General features: G+C 42.1%; 1 protein-coding gene across 1 annotated transcript in view; it reads right to left on the bottom strand.

Moving 5' to 3' along the window:
• The window catches only part of Nipped-A (Transcription-associated protein Nipped-A), a 73,293-nt gene that overhangs the window by 42,281 nt on the left and 13,947 nt on the right, over positions 1-17,065 (bottom strand). Inside the window, exons 6-11 of the mRNA XM_080284018.1 lie at positions 16,139-16,305; positions 15,503-15,738; positions 8,636-13,333; positions 8,144-8,364; positions 2,561-3,428; positions 370-521 (exon numbers count right to left, since the gene is read on the bottom strand). Coding sequence (XP_080140144.1) covers positions 370-521; positions 2,561-3,428; positions 8,144-8,364; positions 8,636-13,333; positions 15,503-15,738; positions 16,139-16,305 — 6,342 coding nt within the window. The remainder of the gene's footprint in view (positions 1-369; positions 522-2,560; positions 3,429-8,143; positions 8,365-8,635; positions 13,334-15,502; positions 15,739-16,138; positions 16,306-17,065) is intronic.

Here is a 17,065-nt window from a genome sequence, read left to right as displayed (position 1 = left end):
ATTTACCCAGGCATACATCCACACAGAAAGGTTGGTAACATTTTATCAAATCAAACCTTTAGAAGGACCCTATATGTTCAGCTGCAGTCCACTACCTTAGATATAACAGTTATATATACTGTTCACCCTGTAGATACTTAAGTTTGAAGTTTTTTACTCAACTGTTTACGAGGTCAAAACTACTGTACAGTACTTTCAATTCAATGTTAATCATATGAAAACAAAGCCAGCAAAATTTTGTAGAGGCATTAGTAATATTTTCTTGTCATCCATCAATCTAACATCAATATTATAGAGTGCACTGAAACATACAAGTATCATATACATCATACTTTATGCCAGAACTGTAAGAAAATTAACATATCATACCTTTGTTATGGCCTTCATCACTTTGACATCATTTGTCTTTTCAATCAGGCCAACCAGAATCGTCCCAATGAAAGCCTTTCTCATGTCGACTCCCATCACACCAACACGGTTTTTCACCAAGTCCAGGGATAGAATCAGCAGCTCACTCCCCACTGTACAGAAATATCATGATAAATATCACAGGACTTATGGTACACATTAAAAGAATGGGGTTTCTCTTTATATCTCACCCTTTTCTAAAACTTTTCAGCAAATTTCCATAGCAAATGAATATTAACATTTCAACACAGGTTAAGATCCAACCAATCACAGTTTGTGGGGTCTAGGTTCCAACTATCTCACCAGGTAATAATGCTTGCAGATAAATCTAAATCAGTTCCATGACTGAAATCCTATCTCTGTATTTTATCAGATGAATCAACCTCACCTAACCAAACAACCTGACCTAATCTATACCAGTACCTAACCTGGTAATCTTTTTATTCTAACTTGGGCATAACCAAATGAGATCTAACCTGGGCACTATATGTATCCTGTATTCAGTACTATCTACTGCAGATCTAACAGAAATCCTTCAGCCCAAACTTAGACATTACCTAACCTCCAGTCCCAACCTAGCTTTTAGATCACAATGAAGGTAATGGAGAGTTTTAGAAGGTATGATTAGAGAAAGAGTGAATACTGATGAGATGCAGTTTGGGTTTATGTCAAGTAGGGGGACCACTGATGCCATATTCATTGTTCGACAGCTTCAGGAAAAATATATTGGTAAGAGAAAGGATCTGTATTTTGTTTTTGTTGATTTAAAAAAGGCCTTTAACAGAATCCCTAGAGAGGTGGTGAAGTGGGCAATGAGAAAGCTTGGCTTGGAGGAGTGGCTGGTTAGGGTGGTTATGGCTATGTATGTGGGTGCTCGCACCCAGGTAGGAGCGAATGGAGATTTGAGTGATGAGTTTTCCGTGAATGTTGGTGTGCATCAGGGGTTAGTTTTGAGTCCCATGTTGTTTATCATCGTACCTGAAGCCCTCTCACGTGACTCTAGAAACGGACTCCCGTGGGAGATGTTAAATGTTGATGATTTGGTGTTGATTGCAGAGAATGAAAGGGAGGGGGAGGAAAGGTTTAGGAAGTGGAGAGATTGTATGGGGCACAAGGGCTTTAGGGTAAATGCAGATAAAACAAAAGTGATGATATCCAGGGTTGGTGGCGGTACTGTCAAAGACAAGGGAGAGTGGCCATGTGCAGTTTGCCACAAGGGCGTGGGAAGTAATTCCATCTTGTGCAGTGTTTGTGATAAATGGGTGCACAAGAGATGTCATGGTATCAGAGGTAGACTGTGAAATAATGCTGATTTTATGTGTATGGCATGTCGGGGAGAGCATGTGGAGATTGTCAGGTGTGAAAGGATTGAACTTGCTGGTGAATCTCTTGAGTGTGTGGAAGAGTTTTGTTATTTGTTACCTTTGTATCTTAGCATCTTTTTAAATCCGGCTACTTCTCCATCAAGACTACACATACTGTTCATCACTATTAAACCATGTAATGCCTTGCATCTTGCCCCTTTCCATTATTTTCATACCAGATACTATTACCTCAGCCACTTCCATTATATCAATTAATCATCAAAATCATGACACCATCTCTTTTTCTGCACTCACAGGTGAAGTGAAAAGGAGAAAAACAAACAAAACATGATGGTGGGAGGGCAAATTAACAACATGACCAATGATATGGGTCATACATCCACTCATTATTCTTGTCCTAAGAATCCTTACTCTCACAAACACACCTTTCCACCCATAATTATGCAATTCATAACTGGCTATCAGACAATTCAATGACTATAAAGTTAACAACAGGTTGTCAAATCCTGGTCATACACTCCTTAAAAGATTTCTTCTTATCACTGATAATACTTTGTATACAGTATATTTAACTAGAAGAATAACCAGTTCAGTGTCATATGCAATGGGCAACTGTGTTCAGCACCATATGGGCGCATGCCAGTAATTTATTTCGTAGCCTCTAACTCACACTGCAGAATACACCTGATTAAAACCAGATATTCTCAGCGTCCTCATGCTGCCCTAGGGTGGGAATGGAGGTCTGGATGATGATGACGATGATGAACTCTAATGTATTGAGGTTTTATTAAAACAAGACTTCTGCATGACTTCTAAAGGGACTGTACCTGTGGTATTGTCAGGACCAGGGTGACTGAGATGATCTCGGGCCATCCGCTGAAGAACTTTCATGAAGGGCATGATCAGTCTGTCAATGTAGCATGTGTTATTCTGGCATGCAGCTTTTAGGATCATAAGTGTCCCAAATAATGAGGTAGGGGAAGCATTTGGATTCTTTTCATATGATGTAAGACCTTCAAGTATAATCTTTGCTATTCTTGAGTACAAATCCTCCAGTTCTTCAAATCTCGATGCCACATTGGCACTTGTGGGTTCTGTGGGGAATGAAGACATAAGTCTGGCCAGCAGTGCATGAGTCAGACGCACAACACGTGAGTTATTGTATGTCATGCAGGCAACAAGACCCCGTGTAAGCCCTCGCATGGCTGCCAAGATCTGCTCTCGTCTGAGCGTGCTTATCAGGTACGTCAGCACTTCCAATCCAACACAAACATTTGCCAGGTTCGGCTGAGCTGATTCTAAATTGAGGAACAGCTTATCCAACCAGGCTAGCTTTGGATCAGCATGGGGCCACATGTCTGGCTTAAGGGCCCTCTTGAGCAGCGCAACACAGCGGCGGGACAAAGCCTCACCAGGCGCCAGGGTGCCAGGGGTGGTGGTGCTCTCATTAACCTGGCAGGCAAGTCGCAACAAGAAATATACAACAGCATCTGTATGACTTTTTTCCATTGGCTTGTTCACATCAACACTGCCTCTTGAGCTCCCACCTACAGACACCCTGGCTCGCTTAGCCTCCGGGCCATCAGTAGAGGCCGAGCGTTTTATTCCGCCTGGTTGTTGGGGCACTGTTGGGTCACTGCTGCTGTCACCTTCACACTCCTCCTTCACTCTCTGTTCTTCCCATTTGATGCACACCTGCAACAAATAAGATTTACTACATTAGCTACATTTTATTCTATCACACCAGTTGCAATATACTGCGTAATAGTAGCTATTTCTCTCTCTCTCTCTTTTTTTTAATGTTCCTGACTCTGAGCATAGGCTTCACAGCTTGCTCCCAAGGACCAGTAGTCCTCCTACATACCATACACCTCTACATGTCACCACTTCAGTGCTAACACCCACCGTCCATATTGAATACATGCTAGGGCTGTCTCATACAGGACTGGCGTACTGGTATTAGCAGGGGTATTTTTCAGACATGTCAGCGGGTCCTCTGGTAGATAAGTAAAGTCTGCTTTGATGAAATTCAAATCCTTAAACTGTTCCCTGCCTGGCAGGGATTTGAACCTGGTTCCAGTAGTACTGCAGGCCACCTCTCTACCGACTGAGCCACGTCTCCTATCTATCTGTGGCCACAAGCCTTAATCCCAGAGGGGGTGGCTACAAACAAACTACCTTTACATCTATCTATAAATTTTCCAGAAGGTAATGAACATTCCTTCTATCATCATCACCATCATAAATATTTAAAATTTTCTGATTTCAGTGAGTCCGAATACAGACACAGGCTGCAGAAACAGTTTGGGGGGGTTCAACAGTTCAGTGGTGCACCAACTGATTATACTATACATATTTTACACGTTACCTATGGCAAGATCATCACAATCATAACTATAATTTAAACTACAATGTTCTCTCACTTTCCACACATAATAGGTCACCGCCACATAATACTACATATTAGAAACCTGCATAACTGGTACCATTATAACCACAGTTTTAAAACAAATATATCACATAAATGCTGACAAAGCCCCCAGTATCTTCAAACAAACACAAAAGTTTCTGCTACCCAGTATATTAATTATATAATGAACAAAAAACATATCAGTACAGACATAACAGACAAGAAGTCAACACAGTGCACCCCCACACAATGCATACTCACACAATGCGAGTCACCTACAATGCGAGGTCAACCCAGAAAATGCTTATTTTCATCAAATGTGAAATCTGTGAACTGAACTTCCCAACATGCAAATTAGCTGTATTCCAAGCCAAAAATGGACTTTCCCACCACTACTAAGAATGTCAGGCTGGACAATGCAAGTCAATCACAAAAAGGCCATGTGGTTCGCAATGAGCCAGATTCAAAATGGTGGGCGGCTGGCCATCTATCTGCATGCCATCTACCGACTTTCCTGGGTAAACAGACACTTCTCCTCTATATCGCCACAAGAACACATGTTGTACCTAGCATCCTGTGGTCCGTTTTAGCAACGTAGCACTACCCACCTGTTCATCATGGCCCCACCAAAGAATTCTAAGAGCAAGAGGATCACACTGGAGTTGAAGTAACAAGACCAGAAATCACTTAAATAAAGGTACATGGTGTTCTATTTGTTGGTCCAACTAGAAGTACTATTAGACAAAGTATTAAAGGGTAAAGTAGGCTGGAAGGGGACCCGAAGACCAAGCCCTGGGTGAGCTGTTCACACCATACCATTTTTCCCACAAGTTCTTTGGTTCACACAATGTGAAATTGTAGAATGCGAGGGTTTCTGCCACCCAAAAACTCGCACTGTGTGAAGGTGCACTATACAAGCCATTATTAGTCACCAAGTCTGTGATTTCTGTGCAGTCTCTCACAAGACAATTTTTGAGAATAAATAATTTTACTACCACCACTTTGCTCTTACTTTTCATCACCACCATCCTGTCATCCTTCTCCCACCTGCAGATGGTGTGAGGTAGGGATGGGGCCAAAATGCAAGAAAAGAATTGGTGAGAAACTCATTTACTTATCACTCCTGCCCTGCAGTCAAGACTCTACCTTAGAAGCCGAATATTTTTTTTTCTCCCCCACAAATACACTTCACATTCCTTGCCAGAGACACTGTCAATTACGGTATTAAGGGGGGGGAGGGGGACACTACCATGTGCTCCTCTGCATAATTTATCTAACCAATTCAATCTCATCAGTTCCCTAGCATCAACAGCTTCCAACACTGTCTTAAAAACTTTTGCCATATCCATCCACCTTCTCTTGACCTACCATGCATTCTCCCACCTTCAAACTCAATTTACATGCTCTTTTCACCACTTTATCTACATCCCTTCTCTCAAACAGACCAATCCATCTTCTCTCTTTTACCCTATTGTCAACTAATTCCTATACACAAACATTTTTAACAAATTGCCTTACTTATTATCCTTCTGAGTTTAAACACTCCTCACGTATTCCAAAACACAGCAGTGGCTGAGTGGTTAGCATTGCTGACTGTGATGCTGCAGGCATGTTAGTGTCAAGGTTAGAATCCTGATGAGGGCAGATGGCATCAATCAACTCACGAGTCCATCTACCCTTTGTGTGTTGGTAGGTAATATGATTACCTAGGTTAACACCTAAGGAAGATAACTGTGGTAATCTTGATGACGTGGTGGCGTTTTATCCGAGGATACTGGGTGAACAACACTCCACAGGCTCAAAGGCCTATGCTACAGAGATGAGCACTGCAGCTAAGCGCCTCATGGTATATGCTCCCACCTTTACCTTTTCACCTTTAAAAATTCCTTTAAAATCCAATTTACACTGCTCTTACAGATGATACTTCATCATCCTGCCATATCATTATCACACCTGCATGTTAATGTGGGCATTAACACACCATGTAATCCTCTTCCAGTGTCTGGACTCAGACCTATGTATCATACAAAAGCCTTCATAGTACCAGTCACCCTCCTACCCTGTGTCACTCTACTTTCCACTTCCTTAGTACAATTGCTGGTACCTCTCTTTTCTACTACTGCACCGAAGCACTTAAATGCATTCACCTATTCAAGTCTCACTCCATTCACCAGCACACCACACAGAGTTACCTTCTTCTTCAATGAACTTCACATTAATGTTATCTACATTTACGGTAAAAGCTTGTCATAGTCCAACTCCCCATAGCTGGACTCTGATCAGTGACTTGGACCACTTAATAATCAGATGAAATCATCCTGAAGTACTGCAAAGTGGCCTGTATCACAGGGACATTATATACTGTCTTGTATGTATGTTCAGACATTTGGAATTATTTTAATCAATTTTGTTCCACTGCCTATCAGTTTTAACTTACATGAGTACAAGTATTTTTTTTTTTTTTTTAGACATGGAATGTGTTTAGGTTTGTCTATGTACACAGGAATAGGGTCAAACCATTTCTGTCTTAGGGTAAAGTCTGTTGGAACTCTCTGTTTGTCAGAATTTTTCATTATTCAAACTGGTTAAGGTTCTTATCAGTCCAATTTCTCCAATGAATATACTATCATCACAATGACAAAGGTTGGGTTGAAGCAGGGATGTGTCAGGTCTCCATGGTTGTTCAATTTGTACATGGATGAGGTTATAACAAGAGATACAAGGTAGGGCAGTGGATGTTGGAGTGGCCCTAATGAGAGAGGGCAGTGTCTGGAAGCTCCTGTACTCTAGTTTGCAGATGATACTGTGTTGTTAAGTGAAGACGAAGGGGAGCTGCAAGGCTTGGTGGATTAGTTTGGAAGACTGTGTAAGAAATGGAATCTAGTGAATGTAGGGAAGAGTAACGTTAGTCTTCGAGAGATGTGAAGTCAGTGAATGTACAATGAGGTTGGATGATGAGGAAAGGGAAAATGTGAGTATGTTTAAGTACTTGGGTAGTGTGATGAGTAAGGATGGAGGTTTGGAGGAGGATGTGCTTGAAATGGTACCACATGGAAGAAAGGTTGCTAGTTCCTTGAAGTCAGTGATAAGAAACGGAAGTGAGCATGGAAGTGAAAAAGTTATTACATGACAGTATTGTGATATCAACACTAACATAGAGGAAGTGAAGCTTGGACATTGTTGGAGGGACACAAGTCAAGAGTGAGAGCAGTAAAAATGAGTTATTTGAGTGGAGCCTGTGGAGTCACATGGACAGACTGACAAATGAGGATGTGAGGGAGCATTGTGGTGTGGATGTGGATGTGATAGGAAGCATTAGGAAAAACACACTGAGGAGGTCTGGCCACATGGAGACGATGGAGAGTGAGAGACTGACGAGGAGAGTGTGTGAGAGTGAGGTGGAGGGGGAGAGAGGGAGGGGAAGGCCAAGGATGAGATGGAGGGATGGAGTGGAGAGTATATGAGAGAGAGAGGTGTGAATTGGGAGCAGGGCAGGGAAATGGCAGGGGATAGGGTGACGTGGAGGCGATTTGTTTGTGGCCACCCCGTATAAGAAGTTAAGGCATCTGGCAATAGATAGATAGATAAACAATGACAAATTCACTCGGACCACTCTGCACTTCAAAACATCGGATAATTTAAATGATTTCAGCGCCTATTAGGTACAAATACAAACACCCAGTGGATATATTTGAACTGCTATACCTTACTGCATTCATATCTAAAAGAACCACAGTAACTTACTACTGTACCATCATCACATACAGGCACTCCTTGGACAAAGTCACGGATGAGTACTAAATTATCCTAATTTTTCCATACAATTCATAACATACATTGGATGACACCATCATATTAGCTTTACAAGCAGCAATGGCACTCTAATATGCAACTTTTCTGCAATGTTTCTCAATGTTTTCACAAAAAAGAATGTAAAAACCGAATGGTGAATTATAGTGAAGCTACACCGTAGTCTACGAGAATAAACACAAACACTGACCTCTGCCAGGTCAACAGCAAGCCGCCTTTGGTCCAAGTTTGCAGTAGGTGTAAATCCTAGACGATGCATGGCCTGGGTGATGTGGTGAGTCAGGTGGTGACGCACAGGGTAGTAAACATCTGCATGACGCACCACAAGTTGCAAGATGTGCACCAGCTGACCCACTGAGTGGCCCTCTTCAACAAGGATCTTGCGTGTCCAGTGGGTTAGCATGGTATTTCCTGAAACATATCCCAAACCATACCCACACTTATTGTAAAACAAACAAATTAAATAAGAAAGAACCAACATACTCACCACCTGATGGACACTATCATAAAGTGATTCCTGCTACATTACTGATTATTAAGTCCATCTGATATTATGAATGATAAATTATAATTTTAAAATGCATGTAGCTGGTGCATTACCAAATACAACATAGATAATCTGCAGTCATAACTGAACAATACAATTATAATCGTATTTTCAGAAAAACAGAATGAAACTCACCATCTTCCATGCGAACTGGCATGGCAGGAGTGAGGATTTCCAGGGCCTGTCGAACAACAGATCGTGCTTCCATGGCGTGGGCCTTCAAGAGGCTGTGAAATACCTGCAGGACAATACGTTTATGTATGGCAAACTTGGCAATGATGTGAGACAGGAGTAGGTGCCCATGGTACTTGGTTGCTGGGTCCACACAGTTCTTGGAAAGAAGACATGGCCAGGCAAAGGTCATGAGTCTGCGCAACTTCTGTCCTTGTCTCTTGTTGACAGAGTCATGGATATGGGACCATGCCTGCTCCACAAGAAGGCAAGACAGTTGTAAAAGCAAGATCCTCACAGCATCACTGTACACAAATGGCTCATCAGGGTTGATTATTCGGTTGATGAAGACTGAGACAACATTGTCCGGGTGGTCCTGATCTGGGGCTGGGGGGTAACCAAAGAGACGCTCCTTATCACCACACTCCAAACTGACACTCAAACTTGGAATGATAATGTACTGTAAGATGCGTGCCTTTAGTTCTTGTGGAGCACTCACATCCTCAAACACCTCAACAAACTGAAAGAAAGCTGATCTCTTCCATTCCACTGAGTATGTCTGTGCAACTGTCTGTTCTAAGAAGTCTCTCAAAAACTGGAAGTCTGGAATAAAGCGACCAATGAATGCTCTCAACAATTCAAACAGCAATTTTATGTCATCAGTGTGGTGCTTGAAGTAAGTCAACAAGACTGAAACAACCATCCTAGGCTCTTTCCAATGCATAAAATCAGTGTTTTCAGCAGAGTGGTGTCTCTCCTGGAATTCATCTGATATCCATATATTTCTAATTGCTGTAACCAACTTTGTCTGTGATGCCAACCACTGGTCATCATATCTTGACAGCAGAAGAGTAATGCGAACTGCCAAATACTGAAGCTGGGCCTTGTCTGCTGCTGTGATGGCAGCCTGCTGTTGCTGCTGCTGCTGTTGCTGTGATTGCACTGTTGTAGGAGTAGCCAGTAATACAGTTAGTAGCTTATCTCCACAGGTCTGCAAGTGCTTTCTGAATGCAGCATTGTCTTTGTGGCGCACCAAAAATTCAAGGTAGCGAGCCCATTGCTGGTCTCGGGCATGGGGGTCAGAAAGGAAGAGGTCTGCAGTCTCCGCTGGATACCTCATCAGGAATTTCATCAATGGTTCTCTAAATGGACTGCCTGCTTCAATTAATAATGCTCGCTCAGTCTGAAGCACCAATTTGCATAGTACTTCAACAAATCTGGAAGAAGCTGCTGGGATCTGATGGAAGATACCAATGATGTTAGCACAAAGTTTCAGATCACTGTTGTCCTGTTTACTTACTGATGTATTCTGCTTTCGAGTTACAATGGCCATTTCTATGTGGTTCTTCACATGCTGTGTAAGCTGATCACAAAGCTTTTCATTGAATGTGTATGGAAACAGCTGAGTGAGGTATGATAGATGGTGGATGACAGGGAGAGTAACACTGCGGTAATGACATAGCTGCCCTAGTAGTGGCCTCATAGCGTTGTGTACCACTTCCATATCAATTTGGCAACCACTCTGAAACTTCTTTAGACACTCAAATGCTGTTTCCTGCAGTTCTGGGTGAGATGAATTATTCAGAGCCTTGTACAAGGTAGGGAATATCTTTTCTCTTATCTGTGGAATATAATGCAAGGCAGCTAGAGCCTTTAAAGCAGACTTCCTCAGTGGATCTAAATTAGGAATATTTTTGTAACATGACAGTTTTGACAAGAAAGAATCTTCTGTCTCGACTAACATAAGCAGTTCATTGTAGAAGAACTTGTGCTCTGGCATACTCAGGTCTAGTGTAAAGAGTCGAGGTTCAAGGGTGGTGCAAAAAGTGTTGCCATCCATCAGGCCAATCTGGACATTTGCTGGCTGTTGTCTCAGTGGATGCTTCTTGGGAGGAATCATATCCGCCAATACATCTTTATGTGGCTGCATCACTTCCGTCACACCTTTTCCACTCAGTTTGGCTAAAACATGAAGACTCTGCATGGCTTGTTCTCTGACTGTTGTGTTCGGCGAGGTGACCTGACGAACCAATTCATGAGTCACATCATGAAGAGACTTGCTCTGAATTTGTCTCATCTCCTCTGTGTTATTTTCCCCTTCAAGTGGAGTTCCACATACACGCAACATTCTCTCAAGGTTGTTTTTTGCCATGTCTACAGCACCACTGGACACTTCTCCAGTCAGATCCATCATTACAAACAAGAGAGCTCTCAAAAATGGAAACTGATGCTCCAGAACCCACTTCAGTGCCATTCTTTCAAACAAGAACTTAATGGCAATACAGCCTCCGAGTTTTGCATACCATGCTCGTTCATAGCAGAGGCCACACATCTTTTCAACCAGGTACTCCATGAGAGGCAACTGGCATGCACGTTCCTTGCTACCTAGGATATTGGTGGCAGCCTCCATGATCAGTACAAGTGCAAGATGACCAGGCTTACACAACTCTTTTTCCTCATGGCCCATAATGACAGCCAAGGCATCTATCAATACAAGGGGATCCATGCCCTGCACTTTGTTCCACCGCCCCATCATGTTGAAGGGTCCGGCTTGTTGTGCAATGGCAACCATTGTGTAGTGCCTCACCAAGGACACCATGGTGGGCAACACACTCTGCCTTAGGTCCTTGATGGCAGCTGCTACAAACATTGCTGTCACTGCCATCTGGTGTACCTGTCGGGCCTGATCGTCTGGACACTTGTAGTACTGCCCGTGCACTGTTGAGATTTCTCCCTCTCTGAAACTGGGGTGGGTGAACAGCTTGTTAACCATCTGTTTCTCCTCATCAAACTGCATAGAACCAATAAGGAAGCAGCGGATCACCTCCCAGCACTGTCGGCGATACCAGGGCTCTGTGTTTGAAGTCTTGAGGGCTGTGAATGCAGTCTCTATGATCTTTTCCACTGGTAAGGTTATGGGGTTTTTGTGTTCAGAAAACTGAATGGTTACACAAGTACTTGGAGTTTCTTGCTCATTATACTCTAATTTCTGAGGTTCAATCATCATTTTTCTGTTTCCACCTCCAAACTTACCAAGAACCCTAAATGCTACTTGGGCAATTGTATCATTTGGATTTCTGAGTGTTTTCCATAAAGCCTGCATCAGTTCTGCCCTTACTGGCTGTATATGCTCATACAAAAAGTCTGGTTGTAGATTATCCACACACAGTTCTAAAGTTCTCAGACCTTGAGATATGAGAGTATGCGAACCATTAAGGGCAGAGACCAGAGGATCCATCAGCATGGGTAGGTAGGGTAAGAGTGAGGAGAGCCTGACTGGTACAGTCAGACACAACTCAACAAAAAGGTCTTTCATATGTTGTTTATGGAGGCCACTTTGTAGACTGTTAAGGCCCTGCAGTAATGTAGGTAGCAAAGGTAAAAACTCCTGGTACAGTAAGTCATGGCTGCCGCCCCCGATGGAGCGAAAGAGTGCCCGAAGCAGCAGAAAATAGTTGTAAGGATCTTTGGCACTCATGGCTAGTTCCATGGATCGGTTCACAATCTGGTGCAGGTGAGGCTTCAACATTTGTTCATTTTCTGCTGCAAATAAAGAAACTGAGCCAAACACAAGCTTGAAGAGTTTGAGGTAAAGGTTTGATCTATCCATTGATGTCCCCATCTCCTCCATATGTCCCAGTAAATATTCCACCAGTATTGTTGCAAATATCGGAGATGTTGTTGAATTAGCAAGGAACGAATTTGCCACAATCTGCAGAGCTGTATTATGGTATATACGCTCTACAACATAGTCTATGGTTGTGGAGAATATTTCTCTGAATGTCGAAGGATTCATCATTATAAACACGCCAGCAAAATGTTCTAACACTTCTTTCTCTTCCTTTGAACGAACTGTCTGTGGCACTTGACCTTTCTGACCAGTGGGCTGCTGGTTGCCTGGTGCATTTAGAGTGTAAATGTCCAGTGCTTGCATGGCCCATTTCACCAGTCTGATGAACACAAGTGTTTCCTTAGGATGGAATGACTTATTGTGAGTGAGTGCTGGGTCCACAGAAGACTTACATGAAGCACATCCCCAGGTAATTGTTTTGACACCACACACAAGAGTCTTCACCAATGCACGACAATCTCCCACACTGTAGTTAATCGTGACATTTGGTGGGAAACCGATCCTCTGACTCTCTTTGTCCTTATTCTCACTCTCACTGATGCTCATTCGCACATCTTCCTTGCGGTCCTCCTGCACTGTAGAGGAGGAAGTGCTGGATCCACTATTACTTTGAGAGGAGGTTGGATGATTTGGACTATTCAGTTGCTGTTTGTTTTTAAGAAATGGCAGTTGTAGCTGTGCAATGGTTTTGAACTTGTTGACAAAGACATGCAACATGCGAATGAGGAGATCTCTCCCAGCACCAGGCTCACTGGGGTTATCATCACTGCGGCTACGGATGCAATCAACCAAGTTCAACAACAGCTTGCAAGACATAGTCTGGATACTTGTCGGGAGAGTTTCATCATGGATGTTCTTTGAAAACAGATGTACAGCACGGGTCAATGCTCCCATATCCAGCTGTTGTCGCACATGATGCACAAGGTCAGCCAGCGTTGAGTATGCCAGTGGACGCAGCGTTTCATGAGCCGTCCAACCTCGTCCAAACAACAGACTTTCATCAAACAATTTGTCAATGTGAGGAACAAACCCTGTAAAGTAAAAAAGAACTTATAAGTTTCTGTTGCAAGACTGGCATACAAGTAAATTTTTGCCTTCTGCAATTTCCTAATACAGTAAATACACTTACAAGAAATATAACAAATCCATCAAGACATTATGCTTCAGTACATTTTTAAAAAGCTGTTGTGTTGTCTTTTACTTGTGAGACAATGCAGTACATTAAACCCCTAACCTGCAACCTGCATCAAATAATACACAATGGAGAACTGCAACCCTTATCATAACAGCAATGAATAACATCCTGATTTTTTTTTTTTTTCCATTCACTACACAGCAGAGCTATACCGAGGTATAACAAAGAGCTACGATAATTTGAAAAGCATTACAATACTGATATTTCATAATGTTTTCTTTCATATCACATCATTTAAGGTGGTCCCTAATACAGATAAATTTAATTTTTTGGACTATCTTCCAGTGTTGCAACCTATAAAAACTACTGAAGCCCATAACTTTTAGATTAATTTGGAGCAAGCCATTCAAGAAATAACATTTTGGGGGGCATTACTGTCCAGAAATATCTGGTATATAGTTCTGGACCATGGAAGCATCCAGCACTCATTAAAACACTCAAACCCAAACCATAGCTGTACTGTACTGTGTAACTTGAAACCTTCCTACACTGTGCAGTATATCATGACTGGGTGAAAGCACAGGAGGCCAAAAACAAAAAGAATACATTACACAAATGATAACAGTACAGAACTGGAAGGCTGTATGGGAATAAAATATAGGAAAATGGAATGAACAATACAACAGCAGCAGCAGCAAATAAAGAAGGAAATTTGCCTCCCTTCTTATCACAAGCTGACTACATGACTTCCTGTTCTGTGTGTCAGAAAGGCTGGCACTTGTTCCTTTGTCTCACAAAACCACCTTTGTGAAGCAGTTCAACATAAGGTGCACTCCTGTTATCTCATGTCTGCTGTTCCAGTTGCTTAATTCCAGGGCTTACTCCATCTGCCAGCATACAATTAATGCCTTAATGTTGCAAGAGTGCAAGTGTTATCTTCATATGAATGGGACTATTATTCTCCTCAGCTGAAATTATTATAAAGGGATTTATTCATTCATGAATATGGATGCATTACCTTAGACCAGTCTTTGTGTCTGTATATCTATGGACAAGTTCCTTGTCTAAAGGTGACTGCTTGTGTGGCTAATTAGCAAGTTTGCACTCATATTGGGTTGGTGGTTATCAGTAATAGCCATCTACTGTCTGTGTTTGAGACTATTTTTAATGTTGCAAGTAATACTGTTGTCTTCTTGTTGCTCAACCCCGGTCTGTCTGAGCGAGTAGACCTACTGACCACAGGTGTGGAACCATTTCTATGGGGATGTCCCATAAGTTCCCTACAATGCTAAGCTGTGTTTGTGACTTGGTGTGGCATGTGCTGTGCAATGCTCCATTTCCATTTGTGTGTTAAGGTGTGTGGGTCTATCCTATGGGCTGGGCATGCGTCATCTGTGATTCCACCCTACCCAAATCAAAAGTTGGCAGTTGAGGAGGGCTGTGTGATATACTGCTCTAAGCCAGGCTAGCTAAACTCAATCATATCTATTTAAGGACTTCATTGAGTGGATGTCAGGAGGGGAGCTTGTAATATTGTGTTCTGATAAATGTGTTATATTGTCCTGCATGTGAAATGAGCAGGCTGTGTAGGTGATTCTTTACTGCTAGTGTTGGAATGTCTGGAGGTGGGACATTGTTGTAGACAGTTTGCTACTGTTTGTGTGGGAACTGTTTAATGTGCCTAGGTGAGCTGTGTATCTCAATCCTGTAATGACACGAGTGTTGTGTACTGGCACAGGCTGCTGCATAAAATTGTGTGCCCTTCATAATACGGTAGTCTCTGACAGAGAGGACTTTAGTTGCAGAGTGTAAATATGCAGTGGGAGTGGTTTTGGTGCAGCCAGCAATGATGCATAGGGCATTGTTCTGTACAATCTGCAAGGTACTGTAGTGGGTACTCAACAGGATGAGACCACATGCCAGGGAATCATATGACATCACTGATCAAATGCACTGTTTGTAGATTAAGGAAAACATTTCTTCTTGTGGCTCAAAGTCAGACTCTGTAGTTGCCCTACATACACTGTATCTTTAAAAAATATATAATCAACCATTAAAAACTCACTATTGCGCAGCTCCAATGCCAAGATGTGTTTGGTGGCAATGAGCAATTCCTTCCGGAGATGTGCCACCTCATTGGGACAGAGAGTGAGGAGTGTGAGCATCCCAGACACCAGCTTGGAGGAGTGTTGGGCAACCACATCCTGGTAAATCTTTAGAATGTATGCCAGAAATGATAGAGTCTTGATCTGGGCTGCAATCAGATCTACAAATACCTCCTTGTTGAAAGACTCATGATCCCTGCAATAGAAGTAGAGTTCACCAATCACCATCATCCATGTTGGTATTTATATTTTTATGCATTCTTGTCTGCCTTTATCCTCTTCTCTTACTGGTGAATTTTCGCTGTCATACAACAAAACACTCCACACATTTCATAAATAGTACCCCTGGCATGAATAGCCCCATAATGGTCAGAAGAGGCAACAGTTTCCAAATTATCTTACATCCACATATCATACTTTTTAGGAATACTCCTGCAGAGTGAGTGGATGGTAAAAAAAAAAAATAATCAATTAATTTTTTAAAAAATCATGTATCTTCAGTAGTGGCACAGACTAAAAACAGCCCAATTAAATAGTAGTTACTTTCCACTATCTAAGAATAAAATGGAATTAGATCAAGAGATATGGATCCTGACCTGTGCTGAGGGTAAGGCTGGAGCACAATGGTGTTCATGATTAGAGGGATGAAGTCTCCCACATCCTGATATACCTGTTGCTTATACAGCTGGAACATAAGCACCACAATGATGGGCAGCTCTGTCAACACCTTCAGTGACAGCACAGCACGTGGAATTAGGTTGTACTGTGGAAGAGGAAATACCTGTACAGTAATCTTCAATATTACAAAGAAACAAACAGTACATAATCATAGATGCCTGGTTGTTTGCTGGTTAAGGGTCTGTTTAAACTGAGGTGGCAACTGGACATACTGTGAAGCACATTGTCCAATCATGTTGGATGGAATAAAATGTGAAAGAACATCCCGTTCCACTGGGGTTGGTTTACAGCAATGTTTCTTTGTGTCTCTACAATGGTGTCTGGCACTGAGAACTGGCTTACAAGTACATCTACAAGGTGCCCAAAGACACTAGGGGTTGCTCTACCAAGTTTTATCCCACTTATGCAGTTGGACAAATATGCATCAAAATATTGTAGAACCTCTTTGGTCTGGACTCTGTTTGTCCAGATTTGGCTAATTCGGACAAAATTTTAAAAATACAAATTCCAGAAATACATTTAAAATACAGGTAACTCGCACGGAACACGATCTCACGGAACGCGCTCGCAATTATACACGGTAAGGGCTGGGATACATATAAGACAACGTAAGATTAAAAAACCATTATGAAAACTACAAATTAACACAGGAGAGGCCTTTGAAAGATCAAATCCTCGAACGTCACCGCAGAGCGCGGTTTGTTTTGATTACGTGACGATCTAGGCGGGAAATTATTCAGTGAGTGAGACATTCCCGAGTACAGTAGCACAGTATTTGTAAGTTAAATATTTACAGTACTGTACTGTCCTGGTAAGTTTATGTGCAACTTAAAGTACTATTAAAT

The sequence above is a fragment of the Coenobita brevimanus genome, chromosome 99, assembly GCF_032717465.1.
Source record: "Coenobita brevimanus isolate Jiangsu-jjx chromosome 99, ASM3271746v2, whole genome shotgun sequence".
Taxonomy (NCBI): Eukaryota; Metazoa; Arthropoda; class Malacostraca; order Decapoda; family Coenobitidae; genus Coenobita; species Coenobita brevimanus.
This window is presented reverse-complemented; position numbering and strand designations above follow the sequence as displayed.